We start from the raw sequence: 24,890 nt of genomic DNA on the forward strand, positions 1-24,890 counted from the left end.
AATGTCTTCAATGTTCTGAACGATGTGAGGGGAAACATTGTAATTCTGCCCACTAAATGGGCCCTAAATGGGCTGCAGACCGTAAAGTAACGTGATACTGGCCATTCAATAATACCCTAAATGTGATAAGAATGCTCTCACGCGTATTGAACATCTGTAAGAATCGTTTGTAGCGCGCGGTCATATCGCAGAAAGATCCGAGTCACGTAGTTCACGTACCGCATCATTGAATCGGAAGTGAAATGAGAGTGAACACGTGAGTCATATAGCGACGTGTTATACTCTGGAACTGTTAATGACACATACCACAACAGACCACACCACAGTCACAACGAGTGAGTAGCTGTTTGAAGACATTCACTTAAACAGAGACCCCGTTTGATGCTCAACCCGTTTTACTGACAATGAAATTCTTCATTCTGTTGGTGCTGGTCACCAGCATCATCCACATGATCACAGCAGGATCAGCTGCGCACAGGTGTTTCTGTCAGGTGAGATCAGCATCGGACATCACGTAGGATCATATTCTTAGAAGTACATTGGACTGCCATGTAAATACCATGTTATATGAATTATTATTAAAGTATATGCTACTGAATTAGTAAACGTTGTTGTCCTGTAAATAGACAGCAAACTAGACGTGTCAAAAGATGTTTTATAGGATGTTCTACTTTTGTTTGGTTGTAGGTCACTGGGACCCTGGATGATTGTGCATGTGATATTGAGACCATTGACAAGTTCAACAACGGAGATGTCTTTCCCAGACTGCAGAAATTACTGTCATCTGATTATTTCAGATTTTACAAGGTGTTTTCATAATGGACAATAGTGTGAAATTAAATCTGTTGGCTAAGATTTACTCTTTTATTTCTAACATTTGATATAATGCTCATCAGGTCAATCTAAACAACCCGTGTCCATTCTGGACCGACAACAGCCAATGTGGACTCAAATACTGTGCTGTGAAACCATGCACACCAGTGAGTGTTATTTTTTATTTATTTATTTAATTTTTTTAATCAATTGTTTATTTTGTCTTGAGTGATTTTGTGTGTGGCTTTTAAAGTTGAAAATGCTCCTTAATTCTGTGCAGAGTGAAGTACCCGAGGGCCTTAAATCCAGCAGTTATATGGTATTGTAGATAACACCCATTTAATTTAGTGGATATGTACACATGTAGTCATTTGGGGGATGTTGATATTTTTCTTTCTTCACAGTATTCAGCAGAAGCCAGTCAGGAGATTGAGGAGTGCGAGATGGCAGAGAAACTTGGAGCTGTCAACAGTTCCCTCAGGTAAAGCAAATTGTATTCATTATCAACTACTATTATATATTCAGTAATAGCTTAAAGGAATACAAATGAAATGTGTTGCATAATATTGATTACCACATAAAAAGCTAAAATCTGATTAACAGTGAGGCACTTACAATGGAAGTGAATGGAGCCAACTCGTAAACATTAAAATACTCACTGTTTCAAAAATATAGCCACAAGACGGAATAAATATACATTTTAACTAGGGCTATCAATCGATTAAAATTATTAATTGAATTACACGGTGTCCCGATTAATTAAGCGCATGTACAAATATATACAAAGCCCCTCATATAACAATAATTCAATATATAATGATGAAATAATTATACATAGTTATCTTTAAATATTAAATTTGTATATATATATATTTTTACTACAGGGCTGTTGAATGCTTGATTCTGATTGGTTGAGAACGTTCTAAGGTGTGCAATTATTTTCAGGGAAACGCACGGCTAAAGTAGTTCCAGGCAGGTCTTGATCGCATTACAGTTCCATATCACTTCGCGTAGTCAACTGTAATAACGGAAAATAGGATACAATTCATAACAAGAAGTGACAGCGACAAATCCACTTCAACTTCAAGAGGAAAAAAATGACAGACTATTTTGATTTTCCGGAAGTAAATTTTAATATTTATGGTGAACATAAACATTTTAACAACTGGGCGACCGCAGTATTGGATAGCTCAGATGAAAAAACAAATAAACGGAAGAGGACATCAAAGGCAGCCGGCAACAACAAAAGACATAAAACAATCAGAGAAGAACAGCTAGACCGTATCGAGGGCGAAAAACATGAAGAAAACACCAAAAAAACAACAGCTTGGGCTGTCAATGTGTTTAACGTGCAGTTTAATTTTAATAAATAAATTCGTTCGAATTAACGAATGAATTATAACGTATGAATTAATAAATAAATTAAATAATATGACGCTACATGATTTTCTGTCTCATTATTGCAACCTCTGTCTCTCTAATAACTACACTAATAACTGCATTAGTCTGCTGTCAGTGGCTCAAACCTCCGTTACTAACTCTAAAATGACGTTTTGGAATTAGCAACGGAGGCATGGGATTAGATGCGTAAGAAATTAGTCCTACATACAAGAGCGTTTTAATGACAAAAACTTGACAAACGTCTAGAATCACATCATCTGAACAATGTTTCGAGGTGTGGTAACTGTAGTATAAGCGGAATAATTGACTCGGGCGTTGAATTATTTGAAATAATGCACACCGGTGTAACGCCACTCGCTTCACGTCGTGACCGCATTACCACCCGGTGTGCATTATTTTTCTAATAATTCAACGGCCCGTCGTCAATTATTCCTTACATATATATATATATATATATATATATATATATATATATATATTATACACCATATTATTGAACATAAGACAATCATTGGCATACAGCAATCCATTTCACAAGTGAATTTGTCAATCAGTTGGAGATTTATTATGAGGGCTTGTTTAAGGACCCATCAATGTGCACCTGCGTCAGACAACCTTGTGTGTAGCGTCTCAGGTGCGTTGCGTCATAAACATAAAATGTTTAGTCACTGTGTCAAGTTAAATATAGTTTAATACTTAGAACACATCTTGAGATCCCTTAGTTTGCTCCATCAAGTGTTTTTGAATGCAAGAACGTAACGCATGCCTGTGCTGTGCCGTCTGCTGGATGGTTGTTTTCCTCACTGTATAAACTGCACATTCCTCATACAGCTGACGTTTCACTTACTGCCTCCTGGAGTAAACATGTGGTATTACAAGCTTGCATTTCTCAGGAATCTTCCTTATTATGGTCCGGGGGCATTGCGATTAATTGTGTAAATATTTTTAACGCGTTATTTTTAATAAAATTGATCACATTGAATTAACACGTTAAATCGACAGACCTAGTTTTAACATGATTTTAGTGTGATAAAATCACTTGCTAACCTTTTCTGTGTAAAGTTGTCCAATTTTACAACTTTGTTGCCATGATGACGTAACGTCATAAACTCTAAAATGACAATTTAAACTTTACAGCTCAAATAGTATACACGTTTTAACCAAGAATTAATGTGTGCTTTTATAAAATAAAACACATTTCTGCCTTTAAACCTTCTAGAAATTGGCCCCATTCACTTTCGTTGTATGTGCATCAATGTAAACTCGATAATTGCTTTTTTAAAAGAAAAGGACGTACGAGTCGAAATGTTTTATTTTATTTTATTTTTTTTAGGTAATCAACATTATACCACATGCTGTCGATTGAGCTGAGCTTGTATTGAACCCGGACTATTTCTTGAAGCATTGGCCAATTAAAAAACTAGTGTTGGGAAATTGCGATTTAATAATTGGCCTTTTTAACACGTTTAAAATGTACATTTGTATAAAAGTACATTTTATACAATGAATTCAGTAACTTCACTTATGTTTTTCCCCACTTCCTTTGGCTAAAATTGGCATGTTTAAATTTCGTGGAGGTACGTGCTCGACACAACTGCATATCCTAGCATAGAAACTGATTTATTACAAGCGATGCACGTCCCATGCTTGGATTTAGTGTACAGAGAATGTAGACTTCACCTGCAAGCGGTGAGCCAGGTGTGGGAGAGATATGGGCAAGCTGATGCATCTCTTCACATTTCCTGAATATGCTCACTTACTGTCATCTGAACCAGTGTCAAAAGCAAAACCGCATGAGAGAGACTGAACGGCAGCCAGAGAAAATAATAGTTTTGAGATTTTAAACTTCAGCAAATTAAAGTTCAGCTTTCAGTTTGTTTTATATCTATGTATAGTGTCTAATAATGCACTGGCAGTGTACCCTTAAGTGTATCTCACCAATAAAGCTTAATATAAATTGAATCTGCCCATTTGATTCTATTTTTTTAAAAGTCGAATGTTAAATAACAGAACATTTTGCCAAACATTTAATTACAACGTGGCCACTGATTTTATGGCATGTATACAATGTACTTGTATCAAAGAGTTAATCCTGTAAAAATGAATCTTATTAACTCTATCTGCAAACGAAAATTAATATTTTAACATGTACATATTTAAATAATTAGAATAATTGTTGACTAACCAATTTCTTGCCAGTTCTTTGAAACAAAGTTAAAAAAAAAATATTTATAATGATTTTCTTTTTTTTTTTATGTTTGTTTTAATGTATCATCAGCCACAGTTAATCACGATTAATCACAGGAAACTGAGCAATTAATTTGTTTAAATTTTTTGTCCCCACTCCAGTTGACTTAAATGTGACTTCCTGACTGTCAGAGTCATACAGCAAATCTGTGACTGTGATGTATGTGCATTCTCTGTTTTACAACCTTGTTTCTGCAAAAAGTCATATTGTTTCACTGTTTTATTGTATAGTGATGAGACACGCCAGGCTCTACAAGAGTGGAAAAAACACGATGATGATTCTGACCGTTTCTGCATGCTAGATGGTACGTTTTCTGTTATTTTTAGGTTTAATAATTAGCTATTCACCTGAATAGGCAAGTACAAATTGGGCTACAAGACCAGTAAACATTTATGAGTGTAATAGGCTGGAAATATATGGGGGTGTTTTTTTGTCGTTGTCTCAGATGAGGACTCACCTGACTCACAGTATGTTGACCTCCTGCTAAATCCTGAGCGTTTCACTGGCTATAAAGGACCGGAGGCCTGGCGCATATGGAACAGCATATATGAGGAGAACTGTTTCAAGTAAAGATTTAGAGATCACAGTTATTCTATCTGAATATTGATGTGTTCTCATTATGTCTGTAACAACCGGCATCCTTTTTATTTATTTTTTTACTTTCAGGCCTTACTCAGTCAAACGACCACTGAATCCTTTGGTGTTTAACAGTGGTGAGAATTTATTAGCTTTATCTTCTGTACTTAGTATGTTTTTAAATTATTGTCATTTTATTTGCAGTATTTCCATATCAAAATGATTCTCTTCTTAAAAGTCATGACCCATTATCTTTGCTTTCTCCATCTTTCCACTTTAGGAGACATTGATGGTAAGATTGCATTTGTCCAATCCAAGTCCATTTAGTTAATAATCAGCTTGGAACTGACAGGCCTATTTCTTATTTAAGGGCAGGGATTCTACCACTGGCTGGAAGGTAAGTGTCTGCATAAGGACTGTGTGTTTTATCACATTATATACATTTTCATTTTCCATTTTGCCTTATCTGTTTTTTTTCCTTCAGGCTTGTGCGTGGAGAAAAGAGCTTTCTTCAGGCTGATTTCAGGACTGCATGCCAGTATAAACGTACATCTGAGCGCCAGGTACCTACTAGATGGTGAGTTAATACCTACCTAAAGAAAGTCATGGCCAAAGGACCACATATCAACAGTTCTGTTCTCATTCTTTTTTTAAGGAATGCTAATGACATTTCTGTCATACTTGGGTATCAAACAAAAATTCCTCAAAAAATCTACGTTTTATCCAGTAGAATATCTTTTAATCCTTAGGCCACGTTCACACTAATCTGTTTAAAGGGATAGTTCACCCAAAAATGAAAATTCTCTCATCATTTACTCACCCTCATGCCATCCCAGTTGTGTATGACTTTCTTTCCTCTGCTGAACACAAACAAATATATTTAGAAGAATATTTAAGCTCTGTAGGTCCATACAATGCAAGTGAATGGTGACCAGAACTTTGAAGGTCAAAAAGCACATACAATTTTTATTTTGGCGATTCGCATTCTTTGTGCATATCGCCATCTACGGGGCTGGGAGGCTAATATATAATAAAAAATTACTTAAATATTGATCTGTTTCTCACCCACCACTATCACATTGCTTCTGAAGACATAGAATAAACCACTAGGGTATCTTTATCTTTATGTGCTTTTTGGAGCCAACTATTCACTTGTATTTATGGACCTACAGAGCTGAGAAATCCTTCTAAACATCTTTCGTGTTCAGCAGAAGAAAGGAAATTATACACATCTGGGATAGCATGAGGGTGAGTAACTGATGAGAAAATGTTCATTTTCGGGCGAACTATCCCTTTAAGTTTGAAACTCTGTTTTCTGTTTCCTGAAACACCATTTTTTTCCAAAGTATAAAACGCCTTTGTTTTCATCTCATCTAGTGTGGACGAGAGGCGTAAACGTAGCGGAAAACAACAAGGTATTAGTGTGGACACGACATCAGATGATTCTTTAGAATTCTTGTTTGATACCATTACGTGTGCATGCTTGAATCATTTTCACCTTGACCTTGTTTGAGATGCTTTGGTGTATCGTTTTGATTCGATTTGTCAGAGAATTGGTTCAAGATGAAGTGGGGTCACAATGTCACGGAGTTCCAGGTGAGATTTGATGAAGATTTGACAAAAGGAGAGGGACCAAAGAGGCTACGCAACCTCTACTTCCTGTACCTCATTGAGCTGCGTGCTCTGGCTAAAGTTCTCCCTTACTTTGAGTTTTCTACTTTCCATCTGTACACTGGCCAACCGGCACAAGACAGCGAGAACAAGAAACTGCTTTTAGAGCTCCTCCAAGTGGCCAAGTAAGAACATTGCAGCTACAGAATAAAATGACATGTTATTGATTTGGATGAGTGTCTTAAAATGTTGATATTACATCTAATTCTTTATTTGCAGATCTTTTCCATTGCATTTTGATGAGACCACACTATTTGCTGGAAACAACAAGGAGGCCATGAAACTAAAAGTCAGTATGCTTCTTTTCAGTGATGAATAATCTTGTTACAGTAAAAAAACAAAAGTTAATTTCTCAACTGTTACTCAATTGCTTTTGTGCACTGACATCAGGAAGACTTCAAGCTCACCTTCAAAAACATATCACGTATCATGGACTGTGTTGAATGCTTTAAATGCAGACTTTGGGGTAAATTACAGGTAAGACAACAAAGAAGAAGAGTGCTTGGCTTTAACAGGTAACCAGATAATGTTACTTGCACTGATATGTGAACATCTCTCAGACACAGGGCCTGGGAACAGCACTTAAAATCCTGTTTTCTGAAAGGCAAATAGAGGCCATGCCCAATACAAGCAAGACCAATCCATCTTTTCAGCTCAGTCGGCAAGAAATTGTCTCTCTGTTTAATGCATTTGGAAGGTACAGCATATGATTCGAAATATCTTTTCAGAGAGCTTGATATTTTTCCAAATATCTTGTTTTGTTCTAACATGTTCTCTTTGTTTCAGAATATCGACAAGTGTCAGAGAGTTGAAGAACTTTCGCTCACTATTGTCAAAGTCAGACAGTGACTGAAAAAAGAAAACTTTACAGAACCTTATTTTACACCAATTGTTTTTAACAGCACCTTACTGTAGTACTTGATCACTTTAGCCCTAAGGCTTTTATGGGTATAGAGGATAATTGCATCATGATATGTGGTGACCAAATAGGTGACGAAAATTTGTCTGACTGCTTCTCAGGAACAAAAAACAAAAACACTTCAGATTGATTTACAAAGAGAGGCACAATATTTACATATTTTGTCATTATATAGTCAAGTTACAATTTCTTTCAAGATTGAATATATTTCTTTTTCTTTAGAAAGATTAATAGTTTAAAGTGTCATAATTCTGTAATATTTCTATATGTGCCTTTTGAATCTTTGACAGTTGCAAGGTCATCTAGAGTTTTTAGCACATTGACTGAATTACGTTGAATTGTGTATTTCAATAAGAGATCTGCTGTTTATTTTGAATGTTGTTCTGTTATCTTTCCATAAACACTTCAGATGTGGTTGTATTGAGTTAGGCTCATGTGTTTTGCATTCATTTTGTAATGAATCTATCTTTTAAAGTAAAAGTTCACCCAAAAATGAAAATACATAATTTACTCACCTTTATGCCATCCCAGCTGTGTATGACTTTCTTCTGCTGAACACAAAGATTTTTAGAAGAATATTTAACCTCTGTAGGTCCATAAAATGCAAGTGAATGGTGACCAGAAATGTTAAAGGTCAAAAAGTACATTAAGGCAGCATAAAAGTAATCCATATGACTCCAGTGGTTAAATCTATGTCTTAAGAAGGTGTGTGTGAGAAACAGATCAATATTCAAGTCATTTTCCTAATATAAATCTCAAATTTCACTTTCACATTTTGAATATTGTATAGTAATTTATAGATTTATAGTAAAATAAAATTAATTAAATTTTGATCTGTTGCTCATCCAAAATACTGCATTGCTTCAGGAGACAAATATTAAACCACTGGAGTCTGAGTTGAAATATTCTTCTAAAAATCTTTGTGTTCTGCAGAAGACAGAAAGTCATACACATCTGGGATGGCATGAAATTCAGTAAATGATGAGAACTTTAATTTTTGGGTGAACTATTCGTTTTTAGGGAGGTTTAGCGGTGTCATTTATACACCCACTTAGCACTTTTTGTTTTAGGAATGCCTGTTCACTGACTTATTCATGCGATTATCTAATCAGCCAATCGTGTGCCAGGAGTGCAGTGCATAATCTTGCAGGTCAGGAGCTTAATGTTCACACCAACCATATGAATGGGGAAAAAATTTGATCTCAGTGATTTTGACCATGGCATGATTGTTGGTGCCAGACAGGCTGGTTGGAGTATTTCTGTAACTGCTGATCTCCTGGGATTTTCACACGCAACAGTCTCTAGACTTTTGAGTAAAGTTGTTTTAAAAAAAAAAAACATCCTGTGTTCTGCAGACAGAAACACCTTTGTTGATATATATATGAGAGAGAGAGAGAGACCAGACTCGTTCGAGCTGATAGAAAGGCTACGGTAATTCAGATAACTACTCTGTACAATTGTAGTGAGCAGAATAGAATCTCAGAATGCACACGTAGAACCTTGAGCTGGATGGGTTACAACAGTAGATGACCACATCAGGCACTTTATTTGGATCATAGAGATCCTAAATTAAGTGCTCACTGAGTGTAAATTTGGTGCTTTAATCCAAAGTAACTAACGACGCATTCAAGGTATACATTTTATCAAAATACATCCACGATTCCCTAGGAATCGAACCCATGACATTGGAATTACATACTCATTGCACTGAGCATTCAGAGGTATCTCTGTCCAAGAATATGATGTTGCAAGAGACTCAATTTGACTTAACCACTACAAATTGATTTGTGGCTATGAGTTCAGCCAAGTAACGTAAACACAATTAGACTTAAGAGAAATGAACACTGGTATTTGGAAGCAAAAACACTGGAAAGATACAGAAACATGTTAGGTCTGGAGTTAATAACATATGGTTGAAAGGAATGGTGTTGAAATGTTAAGTTTTTTAATGCTTTGTGACTGTATTTGATTTGGTTATATTTTTGCTGGAAACTATTTTTGGTGCATTTTTAACCACTTGCCATTTAGAATTGATGTGCTGTTGCAATCTGCACTATACAAAACCCCAAGTCGTTTCCTTTTCCTTAATTAGCATTTCATTTTAAAATGATCATACTCTCCTGATTCCAGAAAATGAAAATTACCTTTTTTTTTTTTTTTCCAAAAACAGTGCAATAAAACTTTTTTTTTTATGGTAGTGCTTGTGTACATCTTTAATGGACTACAAAAATGGGTAAACAAGTTACATTCATTGGCCACAAATAAAACGGAAAAAAAAAATCATAATAATAAAAGGCTTTACTTGCGCTTTTGCGAGATACATGGGTTGGTTTGATGAATTTCACAGTAACATTTTTCAAACCAGACTGACATTTATAACTTAAATGTCAAATAAACAAGTTCATACACAGCCCATTTCCTGTCAGCTGTTTGTCAGGAAATATGTTCACAACCAAATCAGCATTAGATTAAACGTGTCACCTTTCCATCGATTAACAATGCTGAAAAGCTTTACACATATGCTACACGAAATTGAAATTGTATGACAAGGCTGACTTAAAATAATCAATTAAAATCATTCATAACTTTTTTTATATGCAACATACACAAAACCCTGCAGTACAAAGTTTAAAATTATTTAAAAAAATGTTTTATTTATTTATATATATATATATAGAAATCCAACTACAGAGCAATTTTAGCAGGTGTATAGGTCTAAACCCAGCCGCATTTTCAATCTAACGTCCTCTACCATTCATTCATCATTTATAATACCAGCTCCAGTTCTGGTTTAACAGCATGGGATCCCAAAAAAGCAGAATGAGTGCTTATCAACTCAAGCCAGGTCATACATACAGTGACAGTGAAATGGGGGGAACCATGCTGCTTTAACATTTGATGATTGTTGATATCAAGTACACAGCTTGTAATGTACACAGAGCAGCCAACTGGGTGATACAAATAGACAAACATCAGCTTTACTTTTGCTAAAACAATTTATTTTCAGGGAAATGGAAAGGGCCATTTCATTTAAAGGAATCGTCCAGTTCGATAAAATTTGTTAAATCTCAAAAGACTGCATATGTAGCATAATGTTGATTACCACAAAAAAACAAATTTACTTGTCCCTCAAAATAATTAAAAAATAAATAACAAATGGGTTACTGTAAGGCACTTACAAATGGAAGTGAAAGGGGCCAATCCATAAATGCTGAAATCTACACCATTTCAAATGGTATGGCCACAAGACATACTCATACTTGTTAACATGATTTTAGTTTCATAAATTAAAATATAAATGTTTTTTAAATTGAGTGCATTACAACATTTACCAGTTTAGAGGGTTTAAGTTGTTGCGTTGTGTCATATTGGATATAACTTTACACCGTTTAGGCAAGTAAGTGATTTTATCACAAGAAGATCATGTTTACAAGTATAATGTTTATATCTTGTGGCTATACGTTAGAAACAGTGTGTATTTAAATGTTTATGGACTGGCCCAAATCACTTCTATTGTAAGTGCCTCACTGTTACCGCTTTTTCTCAAATAAATGAGGGGTGAGTACAAATATTTTTGATCAACATTATGCCACAAATGCTTTTGATTGAGGTTAACTTATAATAAATCCAGAACATTCCTTAAAGCTCTGTACCACTTACTATACTGTACTGGATATGGGAGATTGTTTGCAGACTAATCATGTTCCTGCAAGATACAACTATAGAGGAATGATGATATAAAGCTTATGAAACATGTTCAATAAAAACATCAATTTTGTGCAACATGTTTTCTCTAGGAAAGTCATACAATGGCACCATTTCAGGCATTCCTGCAGAGCGATATGGTTGATACAATAAGCTAGATTTTGACAAAAGATAAATCGCTGTATATGTATTGATCATAAATGGGTAAATTCACCCATAAGCCTATTTGAAAGGCTCTTCAAAGCAATCACTGAAAGTACCTAAATATAAGAGACTGCAACTAGAGTTAAACTTCCTAGTCACATATGGTACATTAGATTACACTAGATTTCAGGGATCAGTCCAGGAGTTATCAGTCTTTATGTTTCTCTTCACCATTGAGAAGCGTGAAAATCTACAAAGCATGGAGACTCTAATGTCACGCCTGGATTTAAGCATGGGCTCTTTGGCAAAGGAATAAAATGTCATAGGAATAAAAGAAAGACACATGGACTTCATGTTTTTTGTAAGTGAACACTGACTCCTAGTACCAGAGGACCTTGATGCCCTCGACGAATCCAGAATATTGTGACTTCCTGGATGTTGGTCTTGAAAAGCCTCTTGGGGAAAAAAGCCGGATATGGAGTCTTGAATGGACTTGGACAATGTAATATGCAAAGTATACTCCCAAGAAAATCTCAACACCACCATCACCACATTCAGGCCTCCAATTAATACAGGAATGAAATATACATAATAAGTGCAAAAAGCACATCCCAACTCACAGAGGGGAGTCCATGAGCCGAATGTTCAGAGATCATTGCAGCAAAGTTCTAAACCAATGAGATTGACAGTCTAAAAAGTATGAGAACACAGAGGAAAAGCTGGACCAATAGTCTGGCTTTCAACAACACAAATAAATGTTCCTTCAGCTCACCACTGAAGAAGAACATTGTTCAGTGTCAACAGTCACTCCAACGCTTATCTCCCCCAACCCCTTTGTATGGTCCCTTATAATTCCTCCCACCCACGGTCATTGCCATGACTACTGTCTGCTCGCTGGGACAGTGCCTTGAAGTGGGCAGATAAATGGACTGAGGGGGAAAACGACTGCAAAGCATTGCTCAATGAGGTCCGAGAGGCCTGTGCCCAGCCTGAGCCAAAACCTCAGACTACATAAATTCACAGAAGGGTCATCTGCATTAGTTCTGAGGCGTGGAGTAGTGAGTCTGGGAGGGTGAGTAGTAGTTCTGTGGGGTGGAATAGTAGTTATGGTGTTGATTTGTCTGGATGTTGCCGGAAGCGAAAAGAAGAGGGGCGGTTGATGTTTGGGGACCGTTCAGTAGGTGAGGGATCCCTGTAAGACTGCTTTTCCTCTGGATCGAACCGTACAAACTGGGTCCCGTTTGTGGCGTGGATGACAAGGTACTGCTGGAAAACAGTAGAGAGCAAATGAGGATACAATTTAAATTTTTGGGTGAACTATTCCTTTAAAACCCTCTTTAACCAACTTAATACAAAACACTAGCTTTAAAACGTTTGACAGCTGTTAAATTTCAGGTTTCTATGCAACTTTCCATTCATTTTATAAAAGAAAAAAATGCTAAATCACACATACCTGCGTCTCTCTCCTCGGGATATTGCATTTCGAGGCAGGTCATCGTCACTATCATAGCGCCGAGGGTTATCAAAGAAATATGCCCTGGAACTAAAGCTGTGATTGTTGATTATACCGCCAGGTGTCTGCGGAAACAGTGTATACAGCATATAAATAAAACTATGATTCCTCCAACACAGAAAGGCAAATATATGACTAAGACAAAGCAGCATGGATCTGTGTGGTTTTCCATTCTGTTAAATGAGGTGTTTACTGGGGCAGAAATCGGAGTAATTATTTCTATCTGATGGGGAAACGGCTCTCCAGTGGGGTTATAAAGCCAATCCCAGACCTTCATCATTGAGTGTCCAGCTGTGATATTGATGGACAGATTTAGAGAAGTGAGACAGGATTAGACTCTCACCAGGTTTTGATTGGGCCGCTGCACTCTGAAGAACACCACAACAAGACTGGTGGGCAGCAGCTCCCAGAAGAACAGTATGATACCGAAGACCACGTAGGCTTCCCCATTGATATTCTCTGCATCAGCCTAAAAACATAAATACAGAGCAAGACATTGAGAACTTTCTAATTATGATCATATTGATGTATTGGGACACTGTAAAGGCCAATAGACACCATTTAGTTTGATGCAAAATGAAAACGAGGCAGTTATGGATTGAACTTGTATGAAGCGCAACAGTGCCCGCTCCCTTTTTCAGTCGCTCTTGGTTCTGAAGCAATTTTTCCCCCCTCTTTTATTCATAGAATCTTTTAGAAGAGTTTAAGCAATGAACCAAACCAGCCAGCTCTGAGGTGGTTCACAACATTACAAAATTTGTAATGTAAAGCAAAAAAATTAAGATTTTTAGAAGTATCATCTCAGGTCAGTACGCATGTGAATGTGTACCAAAACACTGAAGGTCTAAAAGCACATAAAATAAACAGATAAATATTGAAGACCTTTTTTACTATAAATGATCCTCCCTGCCCAGTAGGTTGCAATATGCACAAAGAATCTGAATAGCCTAATGCAAAAGAGTGTGAAAGTGAAAGTAGAGATTCATAGTAAAAGAAAAGGACTTCAATATTGATCTGTTTCTTACCCACACAATCATGACACTTCTGAAGATATGGATTTAACCACTAAAGTCACTTTCCACTGGAGTTAATTTTTAAACTGCCTTTAAATGTGCTTTTAGACCTTCAAAGTTTTGGTACCCATTCACTTGCATACTGACCGGATATACTTCTAAATATCTTGGTGTTCTGTAGAAAAAAGAAAGTCATACACATCTGGCATAAGTAAATAATGAGATAATTTTCATTTTTAGATTAACTATTCCTTTAACATTTTTCATGCGGGAATAAACTACAATCCCATGAAGCATTGCAAAATGCATGATACAAATTATGGAAATATGTAAACTACAAAGATTTAAAATGGTTGATAAGTATAGAACATTGCAAAATATTTAGATATATAAAACTATTTGCAGCGCGCCATGGAAGAGTCCAGCAGAGCTCTTTTGCCATGCTTCGAAAACCACAATTCTCGATTCTTCTCTGATCTCGGATCAACAGACACCTAAACCATTGATTAGCTTACCTTGAAGGTCACGGTAGTACTGTCTTTAAAGGTTAATAAGTTATTGTTAAAAATCAATTCCAATATGGAAACAAAATAAATAAATGTGATTTATACTAATTTTGAGTTGTTTTTTTTTTTAGTTTTTTTTAACACCATTACTGAAATATATGCAAAAATATCTACATATGCACATCTACTGGCCTACGACAAGCAAATTTGTGAACACAAAAACACAAAAAAGACCAAATGAAGGACAAGGTATGTTGTAAACAACCCCAGAATTAAACGCCAGCAGGCAAAACACCATAACAGAATGCCAACCAAATCCTGACAACAGCTTTACATGAGACAGACAAAATGGCATTATGAACAATAAGCGAGCAGACAGGCACCCAAACATACAAAGCTGAGTCAGAGAAGAGGGCAGAATGTTCAGGGGAACCTCAGATTCTTGTCGGACCGTCTTAGAGGTGAAACCAATCTAGGTCACCACCAGGCAGGCAGCCAGCCAGCCATCCTTTGGCTCTGCACAGCAGCCTTGCTTGGGCAATTTATAGCAAAACAAAGTCCTTTCCCCCACAGAGCTCAGATCTGTCTAAATCCCCTCAAAAAGATTGTTTCAAGTAATCCATATTGAATTACATTTACAACCCCAATTCCACAAAAGTTGGGACTGTATGCAAAATGACAATCAAAAAAAGTATTCATAAATTATATTTACACTTTGCTATATGAAAGCACTACAACAAAACATTATATGATGTTTTACCTTGTGAATTTCATTATGTAATCAGATTATTAAAATGCACTCCAAAAACGTTGGGACAGTCAAGTGTTTATCACTGTGAAACATCCCCATTTCAACACAAGTTTAAAAAGTGGAATTTTTGCCCATTATGCAGGTTTTCAGCTGCACAATTGTACGGGGTCTTTTTTGCCATATTGTGCACTTCATTTGATGTACCAAACATTCTCAGTTGGAGATGGTCAGGTCTGCAGGCAGGCCAATCGAGTACCCGCACCCTCAAACGGCCAGTGTGCGGTTTGAAGATGTCCTGCTGAAAATGTTGGGATGTCCCTGGAAAAGATGGTGCTGAATGGCAATATATACTGCTCCAAAAGTTTAAATATCTGTCTGCATTAATAGTGCCTTCACAGATGTGCGAGTTACCCATGCCATGGGCACTGACGCACCCCTGGCCCATACAGACACTGGCTTTTGAACCTGACACTGATAACAGCTTGGATGGTCCTTTTCCTCTTTGGCCTGGAGAACATGATGGTTATGTTTTTTCTTTTTTTTATATTATAAATGTGGATTCATCGGACCAAAAAACACGGTTCCACCGTTCTACTTTCCATCCAAGATAAGACTGAGCCCAGAGAATTTGGCAGTGCTTCTGGACAGTGTTGCTGTAGGGCTTCTGCTTTGCATAGTAAGTCTTAACTTGCATCTGTGGATGCAGCGGCAAATGGTGCTGACCAACAAAGGTCTACTAAAGTAATCCCAAACCAATGTTCAAAATATCTATTACAGATGTTTGATGATGAATGAATGAAATTCACAAGGTAAAAAATATAAAGTGTAGTTGTAGTGTTTTTAATTCAGCAAAGGGTGAATATAATAATTAATCATAGTTAATTATTACACAGCAGTCTGGAATACTTGATTCTGATTGGTAAAATTGTTCTGTGGTCAAATATTTTTGTTTACGACCGCTAATTTTATGTCTCCGTTTCAATAATTTAAACTCAAATCAATATTTCATGTCTATTTTTTTTTAGCAAGCTGCCACTAAATAAATGGAAAATTGGACAGTCAGCTGGTAATTACAGCAAAACAAACCCATTCAGGGTGTTTATATTGTAATAATGACCATCTTACTGTATAATATCACTAACCAATTCATTGCTCAAGACATAAATTCATAAATACAAACTGATGATAAAAACAACATTGATAATGAATTCAAACAGCTGTGCCATACAGGCATCCGTGAGCATTATGAGACTTGTTTATCTGGGACAGTGTTTTACCAACTTTTGCAATCTACACACACTGCACTGACAAAACTATGCATGTTTGGCCCTTCTGGGATTTATCGGCAACACAATACAGCATGGTTTATCTTATTAAACATAATTTTGACAACACTCATAGTGAAGTGGGTCCACTTAACAAAAAAGCACTCAATGGTTCAACAATAGTATTCTGTTAATGCATATGAATTACAGAATGTTTAACCTACCTGGTCAGATACATTGTACCAGCCGAAATTGAACGGGCTGGGCCGATCGTCAGGAGATAGAGCCACCACTACCAGGTTATAACAGGCTCTGGAGGTGTAGAGTAGGATAACTGCCGCCCCAATGACCGTGGCCTGGCAGACTGATGTCCCCTTAATCACAGGCACAAAAATAAACACATTTATATTAACAAAATAGTGACTAATTGACAATTCAAAAGCATGTCGAAGTCCCATGTGTCACTCTGTACCAATTAAATGTCGTTCCATTATATAACATTCCAAATCCAAGCGAACATGTCCATAGATAGAAAACACAACAGTAACATATTTGCCACTTTGTTGTCTATTCCACTTTATTTCTAAAAAACGAACTGCCCTTTGAGAATTAAGAAAGTTGTATCATATTTTACTGTACAATAGCATGTATGTCTATTTACCTTTGACTCCAGGTAGACGTTGGCAGAAGACATTTTAGCGATCTTGAAGATGCAGACGGCGAGTGAGATGGCACAGAGTACAAAGAGGCTGTCGTTAACTAGTACGCGTGCTAGCACGGCATTTTTCACCTGGTTCTCTTCGCCATTCTCCTGCACCAGCATGGCACATGTCAAGTTCACCACCAGGAAAAAAATACTGGCCAGCAGAAAGCCCAAGCACAGGGGCACCCTGCACAAAGTGGAAGATAGGCCAACAAGATCACACAAAATAACCAAATATCTGCAAATAAATGCATACAAACATACATAAATTAGAAATTTAGCATGATTACTAATATATATATATATATATATATATGTGTGTGTGTGTGTGTGTGTAATCATGCTAAATTGCTAATAGAAAATCACTTGCCATTATATCAAACCCAGTTGAAAGCTATTTGGGTCATTAAATGAAGCTTAACATTGTCTTTGTTGAGTTAACACAGTATGCAATATCTTACGGTTGATATTAGGTACAAAATTGAAAAAAATAAACAGCTTTCTCTAGAAACTAAGTCAATCATTGTTCTGAGGAAATTGCCAAAAATTTCCTCAGAACAATGCAGACTAGTGTAGGTGTACACTAGTCTTTAAAGACAAAGGACAACTGGCTCTAACAAGGACAGAAAGAGATGTGGAAGGCCAGATGTGCAACTAAACAAGAGGATCAAGAGCAACAAGTACATCAGAGTCTCTAGTTTGAGAATTAGACTCCTCACGTGTCCTCAGCTGACAGCTTCATTGAATTCTACCCGCTCAACACCAGTTTCATGTACAATAGTAAAGAGAAGACTCAGGGGTGCAGGTCTTATGGGAAGAATTGCAAAGAAAAAGCCACTTTTGAAACAGAAAAACAAAAAGAAAAGGTTAGAGTGGGCAAAGAAACAGACAATGGACAAAAGATAATTGGAAAAGAGAACGAAAGATGAATCTTAACCCCCATTGAGCTTTTGTGGGATCAGCTAGACGGTAAGGTGTGTGAGTAGGACCATAAATGCCCGACAACACTGCCACATCTATGGCAAGAATGAAATATCACCTGTGTATCTGGACAAACTGACAGCTAGAATGCCAAGGATCTGCAAAGCTGTCATTGCTGCACATGGAGGATTTAAGAGAACCTTGGAAGTAGTTCTGAAATTATTTTTCACATTATTAATGTCCTGACTATACATTGTGATCAGTTGAATACCACTTTGGTGAATAAAAGTACAAATTTCTTTCCATAAGAGCAAAATCTGTACATTATTCCAAACTTTTGGCCGCCAGTGTGTGTATGTGCGCACGCGCATGCACTCTCTCTCCCTCCCAATCTATATGGGTGGCTGTGGCTCAGGTGGTAGATGGGTTGGCCACAAATCGTAGGGTTGGTTGTTAGATTCCTGGCCCACATGACTCCACATGCCGAAGTGTCCTTGGGCAAGACACTAAACCCAAATTTGCTTCCAATGGCCTTGCATGGCAGCTCTGCCGTCATTGGTGTGAGTGAGTGAGTGAGTATGAGACGCAGTGTAAAGCGCTTTGAATACCGCTAAGGTTAAAAACCATATACACAATTATTTTATTTTTTTGCAACGTGACATTTTCATGACAATTAAGAACATATAACCTACAATTCTTATTACTGTAACTATGGATTTTACCTGATACAGATACTTGTACTTATGGTCGTCATTATGCAAGCATTCAGCACCCAAATTAAATCACGTTATGTTCTAGTGTGATTGTTAAACCACAAAGGCTGTGATTTAATGAGATAAATACGTATATACAGCAGTTTGAATGTGGTGCATGCTTCAGAGTGAAAGTGTGAAGCTGGTGTTGCACCGACACTGACTGCTCAAAATGTTTAGAGCTCATTTGTTTGTAGCAGATGACAGTGAGCACGGCACCACTGTAACCGGTCCTGCTTGACCTGCTCCGAGCGGGGTTCGAACAGGGGTCTCCGGCATGGGAGGCAGGCACGCTAGCGCCACCAAATGGAGTTGCAAAAATAAACAATGTTTTCAAAACAGCTTTCTAAATAAGCCTCCAAGATAGTCAATCCCCCCTACTCACACCATTGGTTAAAATGTTTTGTTGGGGCGGGTCTAAACTGGTTGCTCAAAACAAACTGATATTTTAATAAAACAAAGACAGAGTTTCCGGAAGTGAGAAGCAACTGTCAAAAACACACAGAAAAGGAAAAAGCTCATTTTAAATGGAAAACAACATGACAGAAATACAGTATATCACGAATGTAATGGAATATTCACTGTAATACTACTACTAATTATTATTATTATTATTATTATTATTATTATTATATATAATAATAATAATAAGTACCAAAAAGGAATTATCGATACTTGTTCTCAAAAAATTGTATCACGACATGCATAACTGCATACATCTGGACATTAACTTTTATGGATGGGCAAATTACTCAATTAAATCATTAAAATAAACATTTAAACATTTAAATAAATTATCAAATACATATTGAAATGGTTGGAGAAAAAAAACAAAAAACTATTAAACGATTATTGAAAATGCAAATAATACATTTCCATGGTTTCGGCACTTCACTCAACGATGGTCAGTGTAACTTTTCAAAGTAGGATGTCCACATCAAAAATTTCCTCTTTTAGCTTTATCTCACGCTGAAAATCACATCACATTATGCAAGTTAAACACATTGCGAAAGCAGTTTCATGTTGTTTTTAAAGCTCAAAAAAGACATTAAAACTCTATTCCTGATGAAGACTATCAACTCTTTGCTTAGATCTGTCTGGGCCAAATCCAAGCTGTCACAATTCTCCCTCTGCCCCCTTCCCCCTCCATTCCACTCATCCTGACTCACAGATGGGACAGGGTGGGGAGGATGGGAGGATTTCATACCAAAGCTTTTCACCCTGCATCAGAATCTAAATCCTTCACCCACAAATTAAAACTCAGTCATCATTTACTCACCCACATGGGGCCACAAAGCTAAAAAAAATAAACACCATAAAAATAAACCATATGACTTGTAATCCACCATTAAATCCATATTGACTCATATGAGCTTTATTCCAATTTATATGAAGCCATTCGACAAGTTTTATGTTATTATTGGCTGAAATTCTTCACCTTTGCAATAGCTCTCATTCCCGCTTGTGTTAATTTAATAACATTCAAACGTGACGCATCACAGATTTGAGTTGGAATATAGCGCATAAGTTATATGGACTACTTCACTACGGTTATGGTGCTTTTTTTCTCACATTTGTACCTTCACTTTCATAGTACAGAAAATAGCAGACAGAAATTTTTTCTAAGTAACTTTAAAGTCTTATGGGTTTGGAATTACACAAGGGTAAAATACATAATTTTTGGGTGAACTATTTTAACTTTTTCCAAATCATGTTACTTTATTGAGGCTAGCAAGGCTTTATAACTGCAGTTAGTGCAAGAAAACACTTTTGAGAGAACGTTAAGCAACATTTCAGGTGTAACATCAGTTTAAAGTGCTTGAAACGGCAAAGAAATGGTCTATTTTTCATATTGGCTGCATCCTTTATCCAATCTTCATAAGCCATCACATATTGTAGAAGCATAACATGTAGCAGCTTGGAAGGAACATTTCTTACTTGTACTTGTTGAGTTCCAGGGAATATTTCGCTTTGGCTTTGAAGATCACCTGAGAAAGAAACACACAAAAAAAAAAAGATATGTATTACTTAGAAACATATGAGGTCAAAAAACATAAGAGGTCATTCACCAGGCAAAAATCATAAGGATGATCTCTTAGAAAAGTGATAGTCTCTCCTCAGTAAGATTTTAGGGAATGTATCAATTATGACGCACACACTGTATGGGATGGGTTGCAAGTCAAAGTTTATACTTCCAGCTAGGGGTTCAAGTGATTAAAATAAAAGATCATCCGTGAGGCAAACAATATGAACTTATACAGTACCAAAATTATCACCATAATAATAAGGCCCATATAGAGCTTTCTTTATACTTGGTCTCAAACTCTTTAGATTCATGGTACGCAGCAGGCAGCCCGTGGGCCCGCATGATGTTGTCATATAAAATGATTAAAAATGCATGAATTTTGATGTGCTAATGTTCTAGAGTAGAGCAATTACAGTAATTCTCAGTATCGATGTATTGTTGTACTGTTACAGAATGATAAGATTGACTCCCGTGTTAAATCTATATCTTCAGAAGTGATATGATAGGTGTGGGTGAGAAACAGATACAGCATATATTTATACAATATTTAAGTCCTTTATTTACTTAATTTTCCTCCCAGCCCAGTTGGGCACGTTATGCATGAAGAATGTGAATCCGCAAAAAAAAAAAAAATAAATAAATAAATAAATATAATAAAATGAAAGTGGATATTTATAGTAAAAAAGCACTTAAAGGAATATGAAGCTCCTGACCCATATCTGCATGATTTTATGCACTGCAGCCACACAATTGGCTGATTAGATAATCGCATGGAAGATTTTTGGTGCCATACAGGCTGGTTTGAGTATTTCTGTAACTGCTGATCTCCTGGAATTTCACACAACAGTCTCTAGAATTTACTCAGAATGGAGCCAAAAAACATCCAGTGAACGGCAATTCTGTGGATGGAAACACCTTGTTGATATAAGAGAGAGAAAGAGAAAGAGAGAAAGAATGGCCAGACTGGTTCGAACTGACAAAGTCTACATTAACTAAGATAACCGCTCTGTACAATTGTGGTGAGAAAAATATAATCTCTTTTTGATGTTATGCTCTTCCACTTGCGTATTTGTTGGGAAAATTTGTAAAGCGGAAGAGGTTTGCCTAGTTTCCCTACTTTTGAGGACATTTATGTCATTAAGTGATAGTCGGGAACTCTTGCATACGCTTATGCAATCTATTCAATATCTCTAGAGTCTTTTTGTCTAACAATGATTGTTAAATCTGACAGTGCAAATGTGCTGTTCCACAAATCCAATGCAGAATTTTGCAAATGCAATGGTTTTTCTCTGACAGGAGGCAATTGGAAAAACAAATCTCCCACAGCAATTATACAAAATTTCCCAAATGGAGAATAGTCACCTGCCTGCTTCATTTGTTTAAGTCTACTATGGACATAGGCTAGTAGGCTGTGGTTTACCATAGAAATTTAATCTATAATCAGTATATGCAAGTCACAAAATACCACAGGCATTGTATTTACTTTTTCTACTCCCTAAAAGGCATGCAAGGCCATTTTTCATCTGTCCCGATTGAAAATGTACTTTGGATGGTCTTGGCACCCAAGTTGAAAGCAGCAATTCCAGTAGGTGCTGTCAACAGAACAGAAACTTTGTCTGGTGCAGTTGCAATTTGGGATTATAATCTGGTCGCTTCAGCTCTGATTAAATGGGACTTTCATGTTCCAGCATCTCAAGTAAACAAATACATGGAAGGGCTCAGGCTTTTTACATCAAAATTTCTGACTTGATAGAAAAAATATTTTTGTTTGGAGTTCAGAGACCCAAGTAGATTGAGAGCATCTGATCTACACAAGACATTCAAACTAGATTCAAATCGATTGCTTCTTTAATTTTGAATGGATAGATCAGGAATATCAAAATGCTCATCAAGTTCTTTTGATGAATCTCTAATTTCTTGTTGACATTCCAAGCACTCGGACTCCTACTCAGGACACATCTCACACGTTTGCTAGATTGCCCTGGCTACATTTTGCAAGGGCCCTACATTCCCCTGTGATGGGGGACACCTCGTTATCCTTGTTTTACTACACCTCTGGTCATGGTAGTATTTAGACGGATGGCAGTGCTTTTTAGGTCGGGTGGAATCGGTTTTCTCTGATATAGTAGTTTGCTGGCTTCCAGCAAGCAGTGTTGTTTGCTGCAAACTTGTTCAAATCTGGCAGCTCGGCAGTGTTGAAATACTATTGGTAAGTGGGCAGGATCACTCAAGCCAAAACATAAAACAGAAATTCCGGCCCGGAATGGAAACTTCAAAAGTAGAATATACTGGCTGTAGCATTGTTATGAGAGAATCCAGTATTTCAACCTAGCATGTTTCCTAATTCTCTGATGACATATGGTCATTTTATGATTTGGTACAGTAAAAATATTACATTTAGCATATACTATTACATAATAATGGCAACAGACAACAGGAATTTACTAGGGTCTTTCCATTAAAAACAACTGTGAAAATTACATGTCATGTCTAAATTCCTGATCACACAAGTGGGAGATAGCCCATCAAGTCTGATTCATCTCTGGTTGGACAACATCCTATAAATCACCCAAATATCATGGAGATAGATGCAGTAGGTCAGGAGATTGCTGGAGCAACAGTGCTCATTAGCCGCTTTTCCACTATCGGACAAGTGTGAGCCAGGGCTAACAACTGATTAACTGGGGCCTATAGCATCGGACCTCGAGCCGCCAGACCAAAATCAATCTGCATTCCAACCATCAGGCCAATAGCCCGCAGAAATTCCCTAAACCCACCCTTAACACGCCACTCTGGTGCATGTGGGAAGCTCAAGATGAAGTATCAGACTTCGGAGACTAGCTCGCTTAAATAGACATGGTGGAGACTGGAGCAGCCGGTTGTTTGCTTGTTTTGGTCTTTGCTTGGTGGAAAGTGAGACCAGACTCAGCTGAACTCCACCTTTGACTTTGATCCCACCTCAATCCCCAGTTCTTCAGGGATCTGGTAATCATTGGGCCAAAAGGTACTTGGCCATTGGCCCAGAGAAAGCCCCTAGGAGGCACGATGAAGCCCCAGAAGTGAAAGTGGGAATGTAAGTGGCCCTGGCATGCACTAGCACACCCTCATTTGGCCTGTTAGTGGAAACATCAAATACAGAAAATTGCAAATTAAGAACATGTACGTACTATTAGCATGCACATGGGCAGTGAGCTGTGTTCTATTGTTCATGGACTGTGCAAGTGTGCACAGGTTAGTCGATCATAACAGAGGTAATTTACATATTGGGGTCTTGAAGGTACACAAACAAAAACATCCAGTATCATTCTCTGGGTCCAAGAATAATAATCTTTTTTTGGTGCAAACTTTGACTAACAGAAGTAGAATTAATTGGACATTAAAAGTACAGAACAAGACTATTAAAGAAACTAGCAGTGATAAAATATGTGGTACTCAGTACTTGGTGCACACAGGAGAGTTGGCTGTGTGTGTGTGTGTGTGTGTGTGTGTGTGTGTGTGTGCACGTCATCCTCATGTCTCCCTTTTAGCAGATGCACAGCAGACTCCACTGGGACATGGCATCCCATAATTCCGAGTAAAACAGAAGAAAGTCTCCTAAAATAAACACAGAAACTGCGCTGCAATGTTTGTAATCTCACCAGAGAGCAGCAGGCTCGCGGGACCAGTGTTGCCCCGAGCACTGTGTTTTCACTAAGAAAACGCTGCATTAAAAGCTCCAATCTATCAGCTCTCTGCTTCCCACCCCAAACCATGCCACCTCACATGCAAAAAGAAGGTCAGCAACTTACTGCCATGCTTGGGTGCTATTTGTGGTTGGTAAGATGTTGCTAGGTTGCCAACTGGCCCAAAGCTCTATTATATTCTTGGGCCATAAAATAAGTTCTTAGAACAAATTATAAAAAGTTCTTAAGAATGTTCCTTAATGCAATTCTTGAAAAATTCATAAGTTCTCAAATATTTTCT

General features: G+C 37.1%; 2 protein-coding genes across 3 annotated transcripts in view; one reads left to right on the forward strand and one right to left on the reverse strand.

Moving 5' to 3' along the window:
- Positions 1-268: 268 nt before the first annotated feature.
- LOC127656836 (ERO1-like protein alpha) lies at positions 269-8,004 on the forward strand. The gene is made up of 16 exons (XM_052145323.1): positions 269-491; positions 688-807; positions 897-980; positions 1,094-1,132; positions 1,218-1,294; positions 4,693-4,766; positions 4,908-5,028; positions 5,129-5,175; positions 5,319-5,330; positions 5,409-5,435; positions 5,523-5,615; positions 6,588-6,834; positions 6,929-6,998; positions 7,100-7,186; positions 7,270-7,406; positions 7,496-8,004. The coding sequence occupies exons 1-16, from the start codon at positions 405-407 to the stop codon at positions 7,560-7,562; spliced, it is 1,389 nt and encodes a 462-aa protein (XP_052001283.1). The 5' UTR covers positions 269-404; the 3' UTR covers positions 7,563-8,004.
- Positions 8,005-8,192: 188 nt separating this feature from the next.
- LOC127656834 (G protein-coupled receptor 137Ba-like) overlaps positions 8,193-24,890 on the reverse strand; it is a 29,171-nt gene continuing 12,473 nt past the window's right edge. Inside the window, exons 2-7 of one of the 2 annotated variants that reach the window (XM_052145322.1) lie at positions 20,840-20,889; positions 17,187-17,415; positions 16,750-16,899; positions 13,334-13,459; positions 12,931-13,055; positions 8,193-12,740 (exon numbers count right to left, since the gene is read on the reverse strand). In XM_052145322.1, coding sequence (XP_052001282.1) covers positions 12,515-12,740; positions 12,931-13,055; positions 13,334-13,459; positions 16,750-16,899; positions 17,187-17,415; positions 20,840-20,889 — 906 coding nt within the window. In that variant the 3' untranslated portion in view covers positions 8,193-12,514. Of the gene's footprint in view, positions 12,744-12,930; positions 13,056-13,333; positions 13,460-16,749; positions 16,900-17,186; positions 17,416-20,839; positions 20,890-24,890 lie in introns of both variants that reach the window. The other variant, XM_052145321.1, reaches the window with a different exon arrangement.

The sequence above is a fragment of the Xyrauchen texanus genome, chromosome 16, assembly GCF_025860055.1.
Source record: "Xyrauchen texanus isolate HMW12.3.18 chromosome 16, RBS_HiC_50CHRs, whole genome shotgun sequence".
Classification (NCBI taxonomy): domain Eukaryota; kingdom Metazoa; phylum Chordata; class Actinopteri; order Cypriniformes; family Catostomidae; genus Xyrauchen; species Xyrauchen texanus.

Excerpts from the sequence above, each read along its gene's own strand:
- LOC127656836 (XM_052145323.1), top strand. The coding sequence starts at position 405 with ATGAAATTCTTCATTCTGTTGGTGCTGGTCACCAGCATCATCCACATG. Across the intron at positions 981-1,093 it reads CTGTGAAACCATGCACACCA|AGTGAAGTACCCGAGGGCCT; the intron begins GTGAGTGTTATT and ends AATTCTGTGCAG. Across the intron at positions 6,999-7,099 it reads AGGAGGCCATGAAACTAAAA|GAAGACTTCAAGCTCACCTT; the intron begins GTCAGTATGCTT and ends CACTGACATCAG.